The sequence below is a fragment of the Spermophilus citellus genome, assembly GCF_964194105.1.
Source record: "Spermophilus citellus genome assembly, chromosome: 4".
Taxonomy (NCBI): Eukaryota; Metazoa; Chordata; class Mammalia; order Rodentia; family Sciuridae; genus Spermophilus; species Spermophilus citellus.
In genome coordinates, this window is record NC_138185.1 from 127,705,774 (window position 1) to 127,726,829 (window position 21,056).

At 41.7% G+C, this 21,056-nt stretch overlaps 1 protein-coding gene across 1 annotated transcript in view; it reads left to right on the forward strand.

The window, feature by feature from the left end:
• Positions 1-21,056, forward strand: part of MYO5C (myosin VC) — a 93,489-nt gene that overhangs the window by 58,286 nt on the left and 14,147 nt on the right. The window contains exons 24-36 of the mRNA XM_081292998.1: positions 961-1,024; positions 4,080-4,260; positions 6,373-6,466; positions 6,738-6,801; positions 6,888-6,968; positions 8,531-8,711; positions 10,207-10,300; positions 10,730-10,793; positions 11,095-11,263; positions 14,271-14,358; positions 16,269-16,367; positions 17,527-17,681; positions 20,967-21,056. Of these exons, the coding sequence (XP_081149124.1) occupies positions 961-1,024; positions 4,080-4,260; positions 6,373-6,466; positions 6,738-6,801; positions 6,888-6,968; positions 8,531-8,711; positions 10,207-10,300; positions 10,730-10,793; positions 11,095-11,263; positions 14,271-14,358; positions 16,269-16,367; positions 17,527-17,681; positions 20,967-21,056 (1,424 nt within the window). The remainder of the gene's footprint in view (positions 1-960; positions 1,025-4,079; positions 4,261-6,372; positions 6,467-6,737; positions 6,802-6,887; positions 6,969-8,530; positions 8,712-10,206; positions 10,301-10,729; positions 10,794-11,094; positions 11,264-14,270; positions 14,359-16,268; positions 16,368-17,526; positions 17,682-20,966) is intronic.

The following is a 21,056-nucleotide window of genomic DNA, read 5'->3' on the forward strand; positions in this document are numbered from 1 at the left end:
GACACAGTCCTTGGAGTCCATGGAAATGTTGGTAGTGAACAGAAGGGGTCATGGGTCTGGGAGTAAACTTGAACCTGAGTCAGGTTCAGCTTGCCTACCTCTACCCTTTTTATTACAGATGATGGGATGTTAGCTGAGTACAAAGATGGATGCCACCTTGACGGGCTGCATCTGCAAGCCCCCATCCTGATGGATGAGGCATATTGGGGATGTGGGGTTGTCATAACCATGGAACATCCTGAGCCCTACCAGTGGTTTCCTACTTGTCAAGTTCCCCCTTAACCTACAGACTTTGTGTTTGAGATTCTGCCATTTTGGGGTTCTTCTGCTGCCCAAATGAAATAGACACTCGTGTTTTCTTGGTCAACACTGATGGCGGTGCTCAACTGGGGCACTTTTTCTCTCTCCAGGCTCCTTGGGACCTTTGACTAGGTCTGGAGACATTTTTGGTTGTCACAACTGGAGCAGAGGTGCCACTGGCTTCCAGAGGGTAGAAACCAGAGATGCTGCTCAAAACCCTATAAAACACAAGACAGCCCCTCTCCATAATAAAGGATCATCCACTCCAAGTGCCAATAGTGCTGAGACTGAGAAACCCTATGATAAATTTGTGATTTTTTCTTCCCGAAAGGTTTCTGTTTATTTCTAAGAATATTTATTGTCCTAATGCCAATATGTCTATTTTTAAAAAGCATTTAACATTCAGGCCAATAAAAGTACTAGAAATGAAACTATTTATTCATAAATTCCAACATGACAGATTGGTGAGAATTATTATTTTGAAACCCTCTCATCTACATTTCTAATTTATAAAAAAAAAATTGGCATGCACTCCATCTCAAGCACCATTAAAAATAAATGCCACATGGTTGTTCTTACATCCTCAGTTTCTTGAATGTGACATGAGACAATCATCATTGGTCTGGCAGTCATATTTCAAAGAACATTTTCTTTTCACAGAAAAAATGGACAACCTCACCAAGCAGCTCTTTGATGATGTACAAAAAGAAGAACGACAAAGAATGTATGAAATCTAGTTTGACTTAAAGCCACCTCTTCCTCCTCTCTGGTATTTTCTGCTTTGCTTCTCAGCTTGCAGATAGTGCATCACAGATACAGGAGGGCGGGTGGGAATATTTTTAGGAAGTAAAAGATGTTGAGATCCGTGAGAGCTCAGCATATGCCTTCAGACACCACAGGTTCTGAAGTTGTTCTTACAGCTTCTGCCAGATGGGCACAGTAGATGGCTAGGAATTTCTTGCTTTTTATTGTTAAGACAGTGAGAAATTCAAAGACAACCACCTGCTCGAACTTCCATGAAATCAAAGAATTAAAATTATGGCCAAAGAAATACACTTCCCTCTCTTCCCATCACCTGCTGTACCTGTTAACTTGATTTCTGTCCCAGAAAATAAGTTATGTAACCCACCTACAAATACTAAGGTAGGCGGGGGATACAGCGGCACATGCCTGTAATTCCAGCAGCTCTGGAGGCTGAGGCTGGAGGATCATGAATTCAAAGCCAGCCTAAGCAATTTAGTGAAGCCCTAAGTAACTTAACAAGTCCCTATCTCTAAATAAAATATTTAAAAAGGGCTGGGGATGGGCTGGGGATGTGGCTCAAGCAGTAGCGCGCTCGCCTGGCATGCGTGCGGCCCGGGTTCGATCCTCAGCACCACATACAAACAAAGATGTTGTGTCCACCAATAACTAAAAGAAATGAATATTAAAGAAAATTCTCCCTCTCTCTCTCTCTCTCTCTCTCTCTCTCTCTCTCTCTCTCTCTCTCTCTCTCTCCTCCCTCCCTCCCTCTCCTCTCTCTTTAAAAAAAAAAAAAGGGCTGAGGATGTGGCTCAATGGTTAAGTGCCCCTGGTTTCAATCCTCAGTACAAAAGTAAATAAATAAATAATGTAGGTCCCCATAACCTTGGACTATACCAGTCAGTCCCCTTTCTTATGTCAATATCAAACCCCTTGCTAATTTCCAAGGATGTCATTTTGGGTTCCCATCTCTCAAGGAAATCAACTCAAAGTGTTTTTGTTTGTTTCTTGTTAGATTCTTTTTTATTACACAAAATTAGTTACTTTCCTCCTAGGTTTATGTTCACAAGAGCACATATAACCATTAATGACTATAGTTTTACTATAGAAAAACCTCAGTTTTACCTCAGTTTCTATTTTAAATTGTGCATGCATGCAATTTATGCACATACAAGAAATACACAGTATACACAGTACACACAGGGCCAGAAATATCAATTCAGTGCAGAAATAGTAGATTCCAAGAAATACATTTCAAGTGGATTCTTTCAAAACAGGAGAGTTTTATAATAATTTTTAAAAGATCTTATTTATAGATAAGTAAGTCAAAGTAAAAGCTTCAGCTTTCATGTACATTGAGGGTAAAAACACTGATAAGTCAGGTCAAGAAGATAGAGCAATTTCTTGACTCTGAAAATTTCTGCCTCTAGTTACCAATCACATGACAAGGCAGTCATCACCAAAGAAATTCTTACCTGGATCATACATTTTTGAAGGCTGAGATCATGTGTAATTCTTTGAGTCATAGGGCCTAGTATTCCACTTTTCTACCCATTTTTAAAAATTTACTTATTCTAATTAGGTCTCTATGATAGCAGAATGCATTTTGATTCATTGTACACAATTGCAGCACAACTTTTCATTTCTCTGGTTGTACACAATGTAGCATCACACCATATGTGTAGTCATACCTGTACCTAGGGTAATAATGTCCATCTCATTCCACCATCTTTCCTGCCCCCATGCTCCCTCCCCTCCCCTCCCCTCCCCAATCAAATTTACTCCATTAACCCAAAGGTTTTTAGATCTCTCTCTCTCTCTCTCCCCCTCTCAATCTCTCTCTCTCTCTCTCTCTCTCTCTCTCTCTCTCTCTCTCTCTCTGTGTGTGTGTGTGTGTGTGTGTGTGTGTGTGTTTAGACCTCAAAGTAGTGGTGCATGGCAGAGTTTGGGAAGAGATGGAACACTCTTGTCATGTTTCTTAGGGACCAGAGGTTGAGACAGTGGGACAATAAAATACACAACTTCCCCATGCAGTTAGCAGGAGATCAGGGAACCTGCATTTGTTGCAATGTGTTCTAAAAATTTTGAAGAGCTAAATCCCTGGACTTATCAGATGGCTCTACAGGTTAAGTATCCCTTATCTCAAATGCTTGGAGTCAGAGTGCGTCAAATTTCAGTTTTTTATGTTTTGGAGTCATTGCTTTGACTTTCCTAACCTAAAATCTAAAGTGCTCAAAAACCTGAAGTCTTTGAGCATCATATTGTGATCAAATAATATTAGATTTCAGAGATTTCAGATTATGGATTTTCAGATTATTGGGGTGCTCAATTTGTATTAATTTCTTTAGGACCAAACCAAGCCCCTACAGGGTCCTTGAAACTGGCAAGGAGCTGACTTGACAGAGGGTGCCAAGGTCTTTGCTGAGGGAAGGGGCCCCTCAGGAGGACTGCATGGAACCCAGGGATGGCTTAGGAATGCAGAGCCCCAGCAACCACTGTGTCTTTTTTTTTTTTTTTTTTTTTTTTTTGGTGCTGGAGATTGAACGCAGGGCTTTGTGCATTTGATACAAGCATTCCTCCAACTGAGCTGTATTCCAGCCCCCCACTATGTCTTAAGTTCAGCCCCTGGTTCTGTGTTCCCTGTGCATGATCATCTCAAAGCTGCACTTCTCAGATCAGAAGGTATAAGAAGTTTCTTTTGGGGCTGGGGATGTGGCTCAAGCGGTAGCGCACTCGCCTGGCATGCGTTCGGCCCAGGCTCGATCCTCAGCACCACATACCAACAACGATATTGTGTCTGCCGAAAACTAAAACATAAATAAATAAATATTTTTTAAAAAAAGAAGTTTCTTTTAACTAGGGGAACAGGAAACAGTCTGCTCAAATAAACCCACTGGCTAGCAGAAGTATCACAATAAGTCCCAATTCGTTTTCTCCTCTTCTGTGGGGGGTCTCTTCATTATTTCCAAAATGATATTTTGTTCTAATTCAAAGACTGAAGAGAGAGTTCTAAGTTGTTTTCTTCATTTTCTTCCTAGACTTCTTGAAAAAAGTTTTGAGTTGAAAACACAAGACTATGAGAAGCAGATTCAATCTCTGAAAGAAGAAATTAAAGCTCTCAAGGATGAGAAAACACAACTCCACCATCGGCTGGAGGAGGAGCGTGTCACCTCAGATGGCCTCAAGGGGGAAGTGGCTCGGCTGAGCAAGCAGGCTAAGGTGGGACACTCTGGCTTTCAGACTCCCCTGGGAAGCCATCCGGAAGCCATCCGACCTGTAGAAGCTGTTCCATGTTCCCTCCTGAACAACTGAGAGCCTGGGCATCAGGGCCAAAGGCCAGAGGAGCCTGAGTCCACCAGGTTCTGAGCAGGAGCCCCTTATGAAACTGGATTTCATAGTTTAAAAGTTAGCTTTCTAACTTTTTTTTGTGGTGCTGGGGAAACACCAACACATATTTAGATAACTATGTAAATGTAATTTACATAGTTATCTAAATTGTTGATTTAAAGAATACTTCCAAATCAAGTTATAAATTGAAGTGAGCCTTTATTATATAACCCATCATGTTATACATCTATAAATACCTATATCAAAATTAACTTACTCTATATCAGAATATTCCTTCTAAACTCTCATCAGAAGTCCCCCAAAGCAATGATCCATTACACAGTATGGTGAGTGTAGTTAACAACAGAGTATTGCACATTTCACAATTGCTAAGAGGGTACATTTCAAATGTTCTCCCCACAAAAAAATGACCAGTATTTGAGGGGATGGCTATGTTAATTAGCTTGGTTTAAAATCTTAACTTTAGTTTGTACCCCATAAATATACACAACTATACTATGTCAATTTACATTAAAAATGAAAAAGTGGAGAGGGAAAATCCACATAGAAAGACATTTTAAACTGCTAAATCATATACAAAAATACTAGCTGTTGTCTAGTATTTTATTTATCATAAAAACATATAAATGTTCCTGGGAAATTTAATAAAAAGCTCTTAGAAAGAATAAAAATTTTTAAACAAACAAAGCAATGACCCATGCTTGGACAATTAAGGCTTACCTTAATTGTTTCCCTACCAGAAAATGTAACCCTATGTGTACCTATGTTCATAAATATAAGACAGTTCATTGTAAAGTTGGAGAGCTTTTAAGCTTCTAGTAAATATGTAAAACACATTAGTAGAATATTTGTAAAATTACACAAATATTCTACATGACTGTCCTGGAATAGTCATGCATAGTTTTTATATAAGAGCTTCTGAAATTACATCTGGGTAGCCTCTGAACTCTATTGGCAGGGCTGACCATTTTTTCTGGATCCTGGTCTCCAATTGTTTGAAAGTAGGATACAGGACACATGATTAGAAAGCATCACCTTCAGCCACATAATCCTATGCCTTCTTTATTCTGAGCAATCACATAAGACTGACATCAATCTGCAAGAGTCATGCTATCTGGCTACCGCCTTTCTTACATTTAGGAAATCAGGAGGCTGCACTTGGAGTGAGGCTCCAGTAGATGTCACTCATTTCCTCCTTGGTAGCTAAAACTCTGGATCAAGCTCCCCAATGTAATAACATTAAGATGTCTGATTTTCCAAGAAAATAACCTATTGTTATCAAGTTAGTTGTGTTATAGTCAGTCTGAAATGCATAAGTAAATACAAGTGTGATCTATAACATTCACCGAAATATTACAATACCAAGGAGAGGTGATTCACCTCTGCTGCCCCAAGAATCTTCATGTTTCTCTTACCTACAAAAGCACAAACCCGTGATCCTTCCTCTAGCTAAGTTCGCAAGCTGAGTAAGGTAGGATACAGCCTCTCCACCACTGGAGCTGCCCCTCAGGGGACCCCAATGCCCAGGCCGCCCTCCTGACTACCTGAAATCACCCTACCTGGGCCACTGTCCCACGTTTAAGCCTAGCTGTAGCCCAAACTCACAGTTAGGAAGATGGCAACTTTGCCCACCGCCCCTCCCAGACTTTATCCCCTGAAAGAGAGCTTTAGTCCCTGTGATTTTACTTTCCCAGCTGGCCTCTACCCACTCCCTCTGCAAGCTCTAGTAGTTATCGTTTCCTTTCTGTAATACAGAAGCTAATTCTACTGATACAATCAAGTAGATCTGAGAATAAACAACAGCATTTTGAGCCGTGAACTGTGCTCAAGAGCAGTTGTTACAAGCATTGATGGCTTTCTGAGATTTTAGGAAGGCACTCCAGGAGGGTGCCTGCCCCCACCCACTCCTGTAAGAGCTCCCTTGTCCCAGGCAAAGAAAAACCAATATTTTTTCTCCACCTGTTTATCATCACTATGATTCAGACCATCTCTGAGTTTGAGAAGGAGATCGAGCTGCTTCAGACCCAGAAGATAGACGTGGAAAAACACGTGCAGTCACAGAAACGAGAAATGAGAGGTAACAAAGATATAAGTCACTGTCCGTGGGATGCAGGCCGAGTTATCATAGTTACCATAGGTGTGTCCCTGCAGAAGTGATGTTGCCTGTGACTGGTGTGCGTTCAGTTGGTCAGTTGGTGGCTTGGATAGCTAGTTGGTTGAATACCTGGGAGGTTGGTTGGTCACTTGGGCAAACAGTTGGTAAGTTCTTTAGCTGGACCCTAGCAATGTCATGGAGAAGAGAAATCATGTACAAATGTGATTTATACTGCGCTACCTTTTCCTTTTAGAAAAGATGTCAGAGATCACGAAACAACTTCTCGAGAGCTATGACGTTGAAGATGTAAGAAGCAGGTAATCATTTCTGCATCATCAAACATTTGAAAACATGTAAAACATGAGAGAGATGATAGAGTTTTCCTACCCTCCTTATTTTCCAGGCTTTCTGTGGAAGATTTGGAACATTTAAATGAGGATGGAGAACTTTGGTTTGCTTATGAAGGACTAAAGAAAGCAACACGGTAAGAAATTTCCCTCAGGGTTCTGTTTTATTTTTCGGAGATAATAGACTATTGAAAAGCCAAAAGCTTATCTTTTTTGTAGATTTGACACATAAAGTATGTTCTTACAGGAGAATAATCTAATAGTTACTGGAAATATCTCTGAGAATTAGGTAATTATTTTAGTAATGAGAAATAATCTCTTCATTGGATAAACTGCCTAGTAAAAAAATCTATAGCCTATATAGTAAAAGCTAATTATAGCAAATAAGTCAGTCACTGTTGCTTGTGGATATATGGGCATATTTAAGGAGTTTTTTTTTTTTGTCTTCTTTAAATTGATACACTTTGTTTTTTGTAGCAATTTTAGATTCAGAGCAAAGTTGAGCAGAGGACACAGAGTTCCCACATGTCCCTGTGACTACACGCAGCCTTCCCACCACCAACATCCCACCACCCCATCACACTGCCACCACCCAAAGCCCATAATGCATAATTGCCGGGTTTCTGTTCACGACTAAAAGGCTCAGGGGTCACTCCAGCTGAACTGGGCTAACTGGGCTGCGCAAAATAACCACACAAGAGACACAAATACCTTTTTCTTTGGGGTCGCTGTGATGGCTCCTCTGACCTTAAGGAGAGAGTAAGAGCACGTGCTGACCCCTTTTATTGAGGAGAAGCTATTCAAATGAGGCAAGGGGTCAGGTTTCAGGGGGCTGAGTCTATCTTCATGATGTCCACTGTCAGCAGGTTGACTGACATCTGGGTAGGCCACACCCAAGGGCACAGTAAGAGAAGGGGACACACACAAGGCACTTCCATGGAAGATTCTATCCTAAACAGGGCAAGGGGTTATATTACAAAGGAACAGGTGAGCATAGTTTCACCCATGGGGCTGTAGCAAGACACACCCATGCACGAGACACCGACCCTCGAACCCAAGAAGTGTGGGGAAAGCTACATTTCTGCGACTAAGCGCCTCAGCACCCAGCCTGGGAGTGTAACCCAGGCACATGTAAGGTTGGTCTCCCACACATAATGACATGTTTTCACAATTGTAGCACCATACGTAGCGCATATATACATATGTATAATTTTGAAGGGGGGGTTCTAGGGATTAAACTCAGGGGCACTAGACCACTGAGCCACATCCCCAGCTCTATTTTGTATTTTATTTAGAGACAGGATCTCACTGAGTTGTTTAGGGCCTTACTTTTGCTGAGACTGGCTTTGAACTTGTGATTCTCCTGCCTCAGCCACCCAGGCTGCTGGGATTACAGGCATGCACCACCGAGCCGGGCCATGGCATATATTTTTAACATTAAGAAAGTAAAAAATGTAATTTAATAACTTCAAAAATGAAATTTCTTTATCATTAACTGCAAGCTAACCCCACACAATGCTTCATAACTACCCAGATGGACCCCATAATGACAGTCTCTAACAACATAGCCTGTAACCATGCATATTCATAAGTCAACTGCAATCATGACCTTCATAACTGCTGCCTATATACACCCTCACGGTAGTCAGCATAACAGAACAGAGGCCCTATGGTTTATTTCTTGATCCTCCTTTAACAGTGTTTTGGAGAACCATTTCCAGTCTCAGAAAGATTGCTATGAAAAGGAAATTGAAGCTCTGAACTTCAAAGTGGTGCATCTAAGTCAAGAAATCAACCACCTGCAGAAGTTGTTTAGAGAAGAGAATGATATCAATGAAAGTATCCGTCATGAAGTTGCCAGGCTGACATCAGAAAACATGGTATCATCTCAGCCATGGTCCCTGGCCGTGGCCATTATCCTGGAGACATTATTCCTCAGTAGAGTAAAATTCAGTTTTTTGGCAGTTGAACAAGGGAATTACACTATTTTTTTTTCCAGAAATAATACTTTTATCAGAAGATAAAACTGTAAAATGACCCTAGGCTAGAGAGCAGTTTGATTTCAGTGTAGGTTTGATTACCATATGCTGGATTTAAATTCTATGTATGTGTGTGTCTCCTTAAATCCATGTACCTAAATTTAGCCCTAAGCCCTTGGAAAAAACCGACATTAAGGTGGAAGCTTGGTTCTTGAGAAGGGAGTATATTCGGTTCATGGTGTGAGGCTCACCTGTTCTAGGGCTTCCTCCTCAGTGACTCCCATTCTCACCCACAGCATTTGTCTCATCGTTTCTTGTGACCCACACCTTCTGGCATGGAAAAATACGTTCAGAATCTTGTTACTCAAAAACCATCCTTTTCTTAACCTCATGTCTTCCATGGCTACCAGCCCATTGTTTTGGAGAGTTGAAGGACTTCTCAAAGGCCATCTAGTCATACTTTCTCTACCAGCCTCTCATTTTCTCTCTGGTCACACTGCTCTGTCACATGCCCCTACTACCAGCCAAATCGGCCTGCACCCCCACGGGTTCTCAGCAGCCTCTGATGACGTCGATCACTCCCCACCTCCCGGCTGTTCTTGGCTTCCAGATCACCCTGCCTCAGTATGCTCCTCTTCCGCTTCTTTACTATCTCCTCCTCTACCAGGAACTCTCTGGGTGCATCAACAGGTGAGCAGTCAGGAGCAGGACATGTAGAACAGCCATTAAGAACATTCTCCTCTTCCTATATTCTTTGAATAAAACTTTAATGAGGAATTTGCCATTCTAAGTCACTGGTGTCTATATAAAGCTTAGACAACAAAAACAAGTTTTTATCTGGCTAAGGATGGAGCTGATGGACATTTTTAAATAAATAACAGATAGAAAAGGATAAAGGATTGTGGAGCACAGTGGACAATTCCAGACCTACACTAACGGAGCCATATGTGGCCTGGAGTTCAGAAGTAGCAGTGGAACCATTTGAAATGTGGTTTTTGTTTTGTTTTGTTTTGTTTTTATTATTTTTTTCTATTCACTGATGAGGAGAGCGGGTCTCTGGGTTTAGACCAAAAAGCTGCCTACATCTTTCACATCACCCCTCCCTCCATTCAGCACAGTGCACATCTGCTACACTGCACATCTGTCTCAGTGTAGTTCTGAGCATGCTGGAATCTCTTGAGACTACCATATAGGTCTTAAGGATAAAATGAGAAAGGAGAGGGGGGGGGAAGGAGGGAGGGAGGGAAGGAATCCAGTAGGGCACCTCAGCTGGCCCCGTTATACAACTACACGTTCTATGGTCTGAACACAAAGACAGACAGTATAGTTTATTTCTGAGATGGTAAAGTTCATAGATGAAGGTATTTAGTCTAATGTTTATAATTCTTCTCTAAAGATGATCCCAGACTTTAAACAGCAAATTTCAGAGCTGGAGAAACAGAAGCAAGATCTTGAAATTCGTCTGAATGAACAAACTGAGAAAATGAAAGGTAAACAGAACCCTCACGGGCCTGCTTTTCAAAGGTGTGCAGGGTGTCTAGGGCCAGAAAGGTCATTGCTTTCAGGGGTTTTAAGCTCTGATTCTCCCAGCACGGGCAGTGGAAGGTACAGTAACAGTTGGAGGGCATTTAAAGGAGACAGCTTCCTCGAGGCTTCATTGATTTTTGCCAAGTGGAAAGATAGTCCCCAGCGTTGCTGGATATTCCTATCTTTAAAGAAAATCTAGATTTTTTCACATGAAATATTATAACTTTTAAATAAGGGTTTAACAAATTATTTAAAACACTGTTCAAACCCAACAAAACCTGATATTTGCCTGAATGCAGTTTAGAACCTCTGATAACTGAAAATAATGCCCAACCCAAATCAGAATGCTGTGAGATAGCCCACCACAGCACTGACAGCTCTTCTCACTACAGGAAAACTGGAAGAATTGTCTAATCAGTTAAATCGCCGTCTAGAAGAGGAAGGAACACAAAGAAAGTAAGTGTTAACTTGCAAATCAGCTCTGGTGTTTTTCCTTCTATGGAAACACCAGCACTTGGCATGATGGTCAAACTAATATGAGAAAGGGCTGGGGATGTGGCTCAAGCGGTAGCGCGCTCGCCTGGCATGCGTGCGGCCCGGGTTCCATCCTCAGCACCACATACAAAGATGTTGTGTCCGCCGAAAACTAAAAAATAAATATTAAAAAAATTCTCTCTCTCTCTCTCTAAAAAAAAAAAACAAACAAACAAACAAAAAAAAAAAAAACTAATATGAGAAGTCCCTCTGTCTCTCCCAGGGCAGCAGAAGCCCAGAATGAAATACACACCAAAGCGAAAGAGAAGCTGATGGATAAGATCCAAGAGCTGCAGGAGGCCAGCGAGCACCTGAAGAAGCAATGTGAGACCGAAAGTGAAGTCGGCAGTGATTTTCGGCAGGAAGCTTCTCGTCTCTCTTTGGAAAACAGGGTGAGAACAATTCCAGTTGCTGAAAGGCACAGCGGAGAGGGGTGGAGAGGCTACACCCCACAGGACCCTGTTTCCTGAGTGCTGTCCCCGGATGGCACTGTCTGAGACAAGGGGGCCCTGATCTCCAGCACCTGGAGGACAAGGCTGATGTGTGAGCACTTTGCTGAGCAGAACGTACCCCTCACGAAGCCCATGCTTGTTCTGGGAGCATGAATCACCTATAATTTTGAGAGTCACATTGTTCTCTATGAAATGACCATGACAACAGATGGAAGACTTTAAATTTTATAAAGTTCTCTCCAAATTTTAAATGCCCTCACCAAAATGAAATTTAGCAACCCTATTTTAATCCCCAGCTATTTTTTTGAAATTGTACTGGTGTATGAATCCCACAAGACTCAGAAGCATGAAGTAAAAGACAAGATCCTTCCTTGGAGTCAGGATCCTCTCTGGCCCCTTCTGAAAACTCAGTCTGGACATGCTCACGAGCCCTTCTCTCCGTTGTCAAGCCCCTGTATCCTATCTCACAGAAAAGCCTGGATAGGATAAAAGCATGTCTTGCAGTATCAAGATTTAACTTAAGAGAGTAATTTCATCTAACAGAGGAATTCCAGGAGTTTGACATTTAATAGGAAATAATAAATTCCAGTCAGTGGCCCCTAAGTGATGGCCATCTATTTTGAGGCAAGCACAACTTTCTTAGAGAATAGATTTCTCAAATCCCACCAAAGAAGTAACTGCCTGCCTGCCATATGCATGTGAGGCTGCCCGAACTGGAAGGGGATGTGCAGGCCTCTTGTGGGGGGCTGGCTGTCAGTGGAGCCTAAGAGAGAGGCTGAGCATTGGGTTATGTGCATGTCGTCCCCTGTGATCCTTCACCCACTGGCTGTAAGCAGGTGTCTTCCCTGAGTTGATTGGAATTTGCATGAATTTGTTCCTGATTCCCCAGGAGTACAGTGGGGTCCTGATCAGTGCCCTTCTCTTGAGTCCTCCACCTCTCGTGTCTGGTTGTACTCCCAAGCAGGGAGAGGGAACCCTGTTTCTTCTGCAGTGCCCAGAGCTAGGGAGTAGGCACCCCAGTATGCTCATTTCAACAAGCTATTTTTGAACCAATGAGTGAGCCTACATGTTACAAATGATCAGATGAATATGAAACAAAAGATATATAATTTCTGCATGCCATATTAGGTGGAAGATTTTGCCCAATGAGACTTGATCTGTGTAACTTTCCTGGATCTGTCATAAGAAGTCACCACCAATGAGGTGCCTTAAAAGAACAGAAATTTATGGGGCTTGGAATAGAGCTCAGTGGTAGAGTGTTTGTCTGACCTCCAATCCCCAGCACTGCCAGAAAAAAAAAAAAAAGAAAAAGAAAAGAAAAGAAATTGATTCTCTCACAGTTATGGAGGCCAGAGTCTGAAATCAGGGCCATGCTCTCCAAGGTTTCTTGAGACTTGCCTCTTCAGGCACCCTGGTGCCTCCTGGCATTCCCTGGCTCATGGCAGCATCACACTTCAGCCTCTTCCTCTCTTCACGTGGCCTTCTCTATGTGTCCCTGTGTGTTCTTTTTTGGGAAAAGAACACTCTTATTGGATTTGGGGCCCATCTTAACAGTATGACCTTATGTGGATCTTTAGCTTAATTACAACAGCAAGGACCCTGTTTTCAAATAAGGTCACATTTGGGGGAGCCATAAATTTTAAAAAGACTGTTCAACCTATAATATAATCCTTTAGTTAAATTCAAAATTGAAACTACACATTAATTATTAGAGATCTAACTATACCCATGAGAACTTCTTCTTAAGAAGATGCTCTCGGGCTTGGGATGTGGCTCAAGCGGTAGCGCGCTCGTCTGGCATGCGTGCGGCCCGGGTTCGATCCTCAGCACCACATACCAACAAAGATGTTGTGTCTGCCGATAACTAAAAAATAAATATTAAAAATTCTCTCTCTCTCTCTCTCTCTCTCCTCTCTCACTCTCTCTTTAAAAAAAAAAAAAAAAAAAAGAAGATGCTCTCTACAGGAGATATTTCTAGGTATCTAAGACTAGCCAAATTCATCATGGGCAAGGCCACCTCCTTATAAAGAAGGAGAGGCAAAATCAGGGCTTACATCTCTCATCAGTTTCTCCAGCTTCGGACATCTGGAGGGCCCACATTTCTATACTCATGTTTTAAAATTCTCTTTGATGGACGATTACCTAAGAGTGATATAGCTCAGTTGGTAGAGTGCCTGCCTCCCATGCATAACACCCTGGGTTCAATCCCCAGCACCATCAAAAAAAAAAAAAAAAAAAAAAGAAAGAAAGAAAAAAAAGAAAGAAAGCTAATTCTTCTCCAGTGGGTCAGTGGCTTTCACCTCTCCAGAGCATTTCTCCCCTTAGAGTCTTACACACAAGTAGTTCATTGTCACTGATTTCTTGGGGCTGGGATTGTGGCTCAGTGGTACAATGCTGGCCTCTCATGCATGAGGCACTGGGTTCGATCCTCAGCACCACATAAATGTAAAATAAATACATTGTGTCCACCTAAAACTAAGAAATAAATATTTTTTAAAAAGAGTAAGAGGAAAACAGAACAAGATATATGCGGTTGACCCATACAATGGGATATCATTCAGCCATAGAAAGGTATGAAATATAACTGCAAGCCACAGCATGCATGAGAACAGTAAGCTATGTGAAAGAAGCCAGACATGAAATATCACATAGTGTATCATTCATTTATATGAATTGTCTAGAATAGGAAAATCTGTAGAGACAGGAAAAAATTAGTGATCACTGAGAAGCCTGGCCATCAAAGGTTATACTTTCTTTGGGAGACAATGAAATGTCTGGAATTAGATAATGGTGATGGTAGCACAGCTAGGACTACACTAAAAACCACTAAGTGGCTTAAATGAGTGAAGTGTACAGTATTTGAATTATAGTTCAATAAAGATGTTGCCCCAAAACAGACCGGGGGGGCTTCTATACTAATGTCCTTGTTTCTTTTCATTTTCTGAAGGACCTTGAAGAAGAGTTAGACATGAAGGACAGAGTGATTAAAAAGCTACAAGATCAAGTCAAGACTCTAACCAAGACGATTGAAAAAGGTAGGAAGGTACTTATTCTTTGGCGCTTTTAGCTAAGGCCAACATGTGCTGAACCGTGTATGTCCTACATGGTCCAAAGCCACGTAGGAAACCTAAAGTGGTGATTCTCAACTGGTCACATGTAGGGCTTAGTGATGCACTGAAGAAAAAGTCTTTCAAGGCAGGAAGACAGCTCACCACCCCTCAGATAATGCAAGACATACTCATGTCATCTCAGCTGATGTCTTATGATAAATACTTGTAACCTCTTCCTCTGTTAGCCCTGCCCCTTTAAAAATTAAATTGCAGTTTTTGAATTAACCGCTTTGAAATTCACCTTCTCCCCTGTCACATAGGTAGGATCAGTAATATCCCGATTTCTATTAGGGGAGAGGAATAAGAACCAAGAAGGCAGACACTGACTGAACTTCACACTCTGAGCCCCTGGGGAAAGGACCCAAAGCCTCTCCTCCCTTTTTCTGCTGCAGAGTCCCTGAACTTTGCCCGTCTTCAGCTCTCTCCTTTCACTCTTCACTCTTTTGTCCTTTATTACTTTTCCTCTTCCTCTCCAATTTTCTTGCTCAGGTTGTATCTGCAACTGTCTATTCCTTTTTCTCTATTCATTGTTTTTTGTTTGTTTCATTTTGTTTTGGGAACTGGGGATTGAACCCAGGGATGCTTAAACACAGAGCCACATCCTTAGCCTTTTTAATTTTTTATTTTGAGGCAAGTTCTCACTAAGTTGCTTAGGGTCTTGCTAAGTTGCTGAGGCTGGCCTCAAACTTGCAAACCTCCTGCCTCTGCCTCCCAAATCACTGGGATTGCAGGCATGCACTTCATACCGGACTCAATTAATTTTCTTTTTAAGAACTTATTTATTTATTTATTTTTTGTGTGTGTATTCAACTCCCACCTCAAATCTAAAATGTCCAAAACCAAACTGAGGCTCTTTCCTCTTCAATAACAAATGATATATGCAGGTCTGCCCCATGAGAGCACAGCCAGTTCTGTCCTTTCTTACCCCTCATCCTGTCCCCACTGTTGGAACAAATAAATGAATGAACTACAATCTCTACCCAAGAACTACCAAAAATCCATGTTCATCTTCACTTATTTTCCTTCATCCGAGCTCTTTTTTGCCTTTAACACTACTTCCTTTGCTTTCCTATCAGTCCCTCCAAATCAGCATGTCTAAATTAGAACTCATCTGCTTTCCTGCAATAAATTATACAACAAATTACCCCCAAACTTAGAAGCCTACAACAAATAACATTTAACAACAGAGTTCTGGGTCAGGAATCCAGGAGCAATTTATTTATCCAGGAGCCAGGTATTTTGGCTTAGCTTTCAGACTTCTGACCTTCAGAACTATCTGATTAAATATTTGTGTTGTCTGGGCTAGAGAAGTAGCTCGGTGGTAAACAGCACACTTAGCATGCATGAGGCCCTGGGTTCAATACCCAGCATTAAAAAAAAAAAATTGTTATTTTAAGTCACCACGTTTTGGGTAACTTGTCACAGCAATAAAAAAAAAAATTAACTCGGTCACTGTGCTCACGACTGTATAGTTTGGTAGTTTGCATGACAAATGTTTCCTAGGCCGTTTCCTTCACCACAGCATCAGCACCTTGAAGACAGGCAGCATCTTGGTTTCTTTCCTATCCCTGCTATGCTGGAGACCTATCAGGTGCTCATCAGGGTCCTTTGAGACCTTTTTAGTAGCAGCTGAGCTCACTGATTATATTCACAGACAGAAATTACTACTGGGAGAAAATCTTCAAGATACTGTGAGGTTTCACTATATCTGAAAGCCACAGAAATTCATAAGCAGACCAGCCAGAACGGGGCAAGAGCAGATGGAGAAGTCTCATTAAGAAATCTGTGAGTGTTGCTTTTTGTGTGTTTAGCTGACTATTCGCCTCTGTCTGCAGCCAACGATGTACACTTGTCCTCGGGACCCAAGGAGTATCTTGGAATGCTGGAATACAAGAGAGAAGACGAGGCCAAGCTCATTCAAAACCTCATTCTTGGTAGTAAAACCTGGAACTCTGCTTTTCTTGCTTTCTCTGTGAAAACTCAAACATCAGTCAATGCCAAAGTCCTGGGCAGGGCAAGTCCCATGTCTTCCTCTTTCTTCCTTCATTGCTTCTTCCTCTAGCTTGCAGTTTCTCAGCCTCAGCACTACTGACCAGATACTCCTTATTGAGGGAGTGAGGTGGGCCACATCCTTGACTTCCCCCGCTAGAAGCCAGTAGCAACCCCTAGTCACAACAATAAAAATATCTCCAAACTTTGCCTTCATCGTTGGGTCTCAGCACAGGAGCCACAGTGGTCATAATTGTGGCTCTGTGCACTATTTGACTTCTGCTGAGAAATCCACTTACAGGCATTGTGATAGGAGCTGCCCAGCCAAACCCCAGTTCTAGGACATCCCAGACTGCATGAGGGTTAGTGGTCTTAGAATCAATCTTCCACAGTCTCCAAGTGGTTTTCCAGGAGAAGGGAGAAAAGCTGCCTTCCTGGTAGCTGGTCCCAAGATTTTTAAATAGAAAGTTGAGGGGTAGTCTTACTTCCTCTTCTTCAGAATGACCCCCTCAGAGCATGAAGTACCCCCACCCTTCCCTTCCCTACCCTCACTGGTATACCATGAGTAGTGGCCTCTTCTTTGTTCCCATGGCTTAATGCAGCAGCAACGAGCTCCTTTTCTGTGAAGCCTGTCTTTCCTTTCAGCCTCATTCTGTCTCTCTGCCATTCTCTTTTACCCAAGACCAGGCTCGACTCCTCTACACTGTTATGTCCCTGGATTTCCTATTCAAGGTGGTTTCTTGTGGTTGTTGAGATCATTTTTCATCCTCATCAAAGAAATTGAGGTAGGGGTTTATGATACTGGGTTCCTTTCTTCTATTGGGGATCAAAAATCCAGGGTCTCCACACCAAGGAAAATTACAACTTCTATCTCTCATCTGGACTTTTAAAAAGGAGAGAGTGCTTTGCAAATGAGAAGTGAGAGGAGCAGGTGGCACCGAGAGAGGACCCAGATGGAATTCCTCAAAGAGAAAAGAAACCCCTGAGTGTTCAGGCTCTGCATGAAGTGCAGAAAAATGACCAAATCCCCTGCCCACAACCAAGGGTCCTCAGGAGGAGAGCTGACCCATCAGCTCTGGTCCTCACTGGCTCTCTCTGCTCCAGATCTGAAGCCCCGTGGTGTGGTTGTGAACATGATCCCCGGACTGCCAGCTCACATCCTGTTCATGTGTGTACGCTATGCAGACTCTTTAAATGATGCCAACATGCTGAAGTCCCTCATGAACAGCACCATTAATGGCATCAAGCAGGTGGTTAAGGTAAGGAATTGCCTTTGACATTGGCCCTCGGTGTGGGTGTGCACCAACGGGAACATCTAGATGCTCATTCTTGACCTACCCTTAGTGTCCAGTCTTGGGTGAGCCACATAATTCCTCAAACCAGTTTGAGGCCCAACTAGTAAGAGCTGTCAGAGAAAGACAAGTGGACAAGAATCTGTCAACAGACCTCAGAAGTGCTAAGTGTGGAAATGCACACCTGCAATCCCAGCTACTCAGGAGATTGAGGCAGGGGGATCACAAGTTTAGGCCAGCTTTGGCAACTGTCTCAAAATAAAATAAATAAGGTTGGGGATATAGCTCAGTGGTAGAGCTCTTGTCTAACATGTATGAGGCCCTAAGTTCAACCCCTAGCACCTCAAAACCTTACCAGTGAGACTACAACCTACTAGCTACTACCTCATTACTTCTATTCCCTTAGGAGAATAGAATAGCTGCGAGATTACCAGATGTGAGGCATGTGTTCTAACAGTGTAGCAAGCATGAATGATGAGGAATGGGAAGAAGTGAAAAATTACTCATCTCTTCCTTTGGCAATGATACACTTCTCCCTCCTAAAATCACATTATGTACTCTTCTCCCCAGTCCAGAAATGAAGATGAGCTGTGTGTTTGTTAGGTTAGTAGCTTTATAAGGTTAAGCTACTGTAGCTATGAGACCACTCCCATCTACCCACCCCAAATATGCAATGCATGAAAGAAAATGGAGGTTTTCCTCTTCTCATAATGAGCCATTCATTTTGGAAGGGGTCTCTGCTCCACACAGTCATGCAGGGACCCAGGTTTCTTCCAACTTGCTGAATGCCAATCCCTAGGACATTCTCCTCAATGGAAAGACTGGACAACTACACCAACAGGAGTTTGCTACTGAGTGGTAGGGAATCCATGCCAATTCATCTATGTCCCACATGGGACATAGATCCTGTATGTGTAGTGCATAATCAGAAGTTACTAACTAAATTTCTCATGGTATGACATATAGGCAATGAAAAAAAGTGCAATAAAAAGGAAAAGAGTTATGTGAATACTGATGTAACAGTAAGATATAGTTCATTGTCAATTTCCTTTCCAGCTACAACATAATCCTAAACCCATTCTGCACTTACTGGATTCATTTTTTCTTGGAAACTCTTAAGTGATAAATGAGAAAATAATTATAACTAAGACTCAGAGATCTTTTTAAACAGACCAGATCCTTGCTCACAGGGGTAGAAGCTCTGTATAAAAAGAGCTCTTAAGTAATGCTTGGTTCAACCTGGATCCTGGGATACAAAGCTGGACTTTACGCTGTCCTCAGTTAGAAAATTCCATTAACCACAGTAAGTGGAGTTAGTACCAAATCTGTTTTCTCTCTTTCTAGGAAATAATCATCCAGTTTTCAGTAAAAAGTCCAAGTTTCTGGCTATTATAACATACTGATCCACATGAAAAAGGAACAATAAAATATAGATCCACTGTTTTTCATGCCCCTCCAAAAGAGAAACACGATTTAATATTGGGATATATTTGAATGTTTTAGTGTAAGGAAGACCTTGAGTCTAATGTATGAAAGATGATATATCATGAACTATGTAATGCGATAAATAATCAATAAAAAAAAAAAGGAAGACCTACCTCACTTTTAGCAAAATATATTTTCTTTTTTTTTTAATTTTTTTTAGTTGTAGATGGGCACAATATCTTTATTTATTTACTTATTTGTTTTTATGTGGTGCTGAGGATTGAACCCAGGGTCTCACACCTGCGAGGCAAGTACTCTAAAACTTAGCTAAGCCCCAGCCCCTATTTTCTTTTTTAAATTTAGTTGTAGGTGGACACAATACTTTTATATTATTTATTTATTTTTATGTGGTGCTGAGGATGGAACCCAGTTCTTCACATGCACTAGGAAAGTGCTCTATTACTGAGCCACAACCCCAGCCCCAAAATATATTTTCTCAAAGAGTTAAACCTTATTTAAATTATTCTAACAAAAGGAAAGAATTTTTAAAAAGTAGATGTTTGAAAGGTCAGAATATGGGCATTTTCTCCCTCTCCTCCAAGAAAAAAAAAATTGTACCAGTAATTCATTTTTCATCTGGTGTTAGAGAAAATGAGCATTTGCTTTGTGCCACACACTTTATAATCACTATCTTCATAGAGTCAGGGGAATGTTGTCATAAGGGCTTCCTTAAATTGACATTTTCCTTATTCATGTTTTCATAAATGAGTTTTCTTAAAACAAGACAAACTCATATTGTGTTCCAGCCGTAGGCACACAATATTCATCTCATCTTGATGCTCTGAAATGTTTAGCTAAATATTTATATACTAAAAGATGCTTGGCATGATAATTACAAAAGCCCTTTTTTGCCAGCAACTTTAGTCTCAAATTCTCCCTGAACACCTCCCTCTGCCTTTGTCTATGCCCAGGACCTGCCCCTGCCCTACCTCCAATACACCAATGCTCACCTGGGCCACGTGCCCTCTTCAGCCACTGTTCCTTTTCCTCCCCCTCCTGCCTGCCAAAGTGCTTCTACTAGGAGCCTCCACCAATTCTCTTTTTCTTCCTTGCAATCTGGAATGACAAAGATGGAGTACCCCACAATCTATTAAAATACCTCCAGTAACTCCTCCACTGAATCCAATGGTATTGCTTTTGTTTTTATTCTCCCAAAATAGACTAAAGTATTATCATCATCTTCTTGAAACGCTCCTCCCTTGTTTTCCAAATTCCAGGATTTTCCAAGTCTTCCTTGTACCTCTTTGATCATGATCACTGTGCCTCTGCCTCTTGCTCACTCCTGCTCTCCTTCTCCACGGCTTTCCTCTCTCCACCCTGTGCTTCAAGAGGCAGATCCTTCCACCTCTCTCATGAGATTTTCACCCAACCCGTGGTTCCCCATCATCTCTCTGTCCTCTGAGCTTTTGCAGCACAGTCTACATCAATCATGTGGGCACTTGACCACCTATTTATCTGTTCCTACATCTGTTATATCTGTCCTCCCATTCACAATGTGAGACTGACATTTCCCAGGCATTCCTGCAGTGCCTTCTGCAGGCTTCATAACTACAGACATAATCTGCACAGAACTATGTTGCAAAATGCACCTACAATAGAAATAGAAGCTCTTATTATTACAGCATAAATTTGATCAAGGCTTTAGTGAATAAAAGTAAAAGTTAATTTTACTCAAAAGCCAACAATGAACCAAACAGGTAAGCTACATCTGCTCTTGGCTCAGACACACCAGTCATCATCAAGTCCAGCGTTATCTTATTTTTTTAGGACCATTTAGAAGACTTTGAGATGCTGTCCTTTTGGCTTTCCAATACGTGTCACTTCCTCAACTGCCTGAAGCAGTACAGTGGAGAAGAG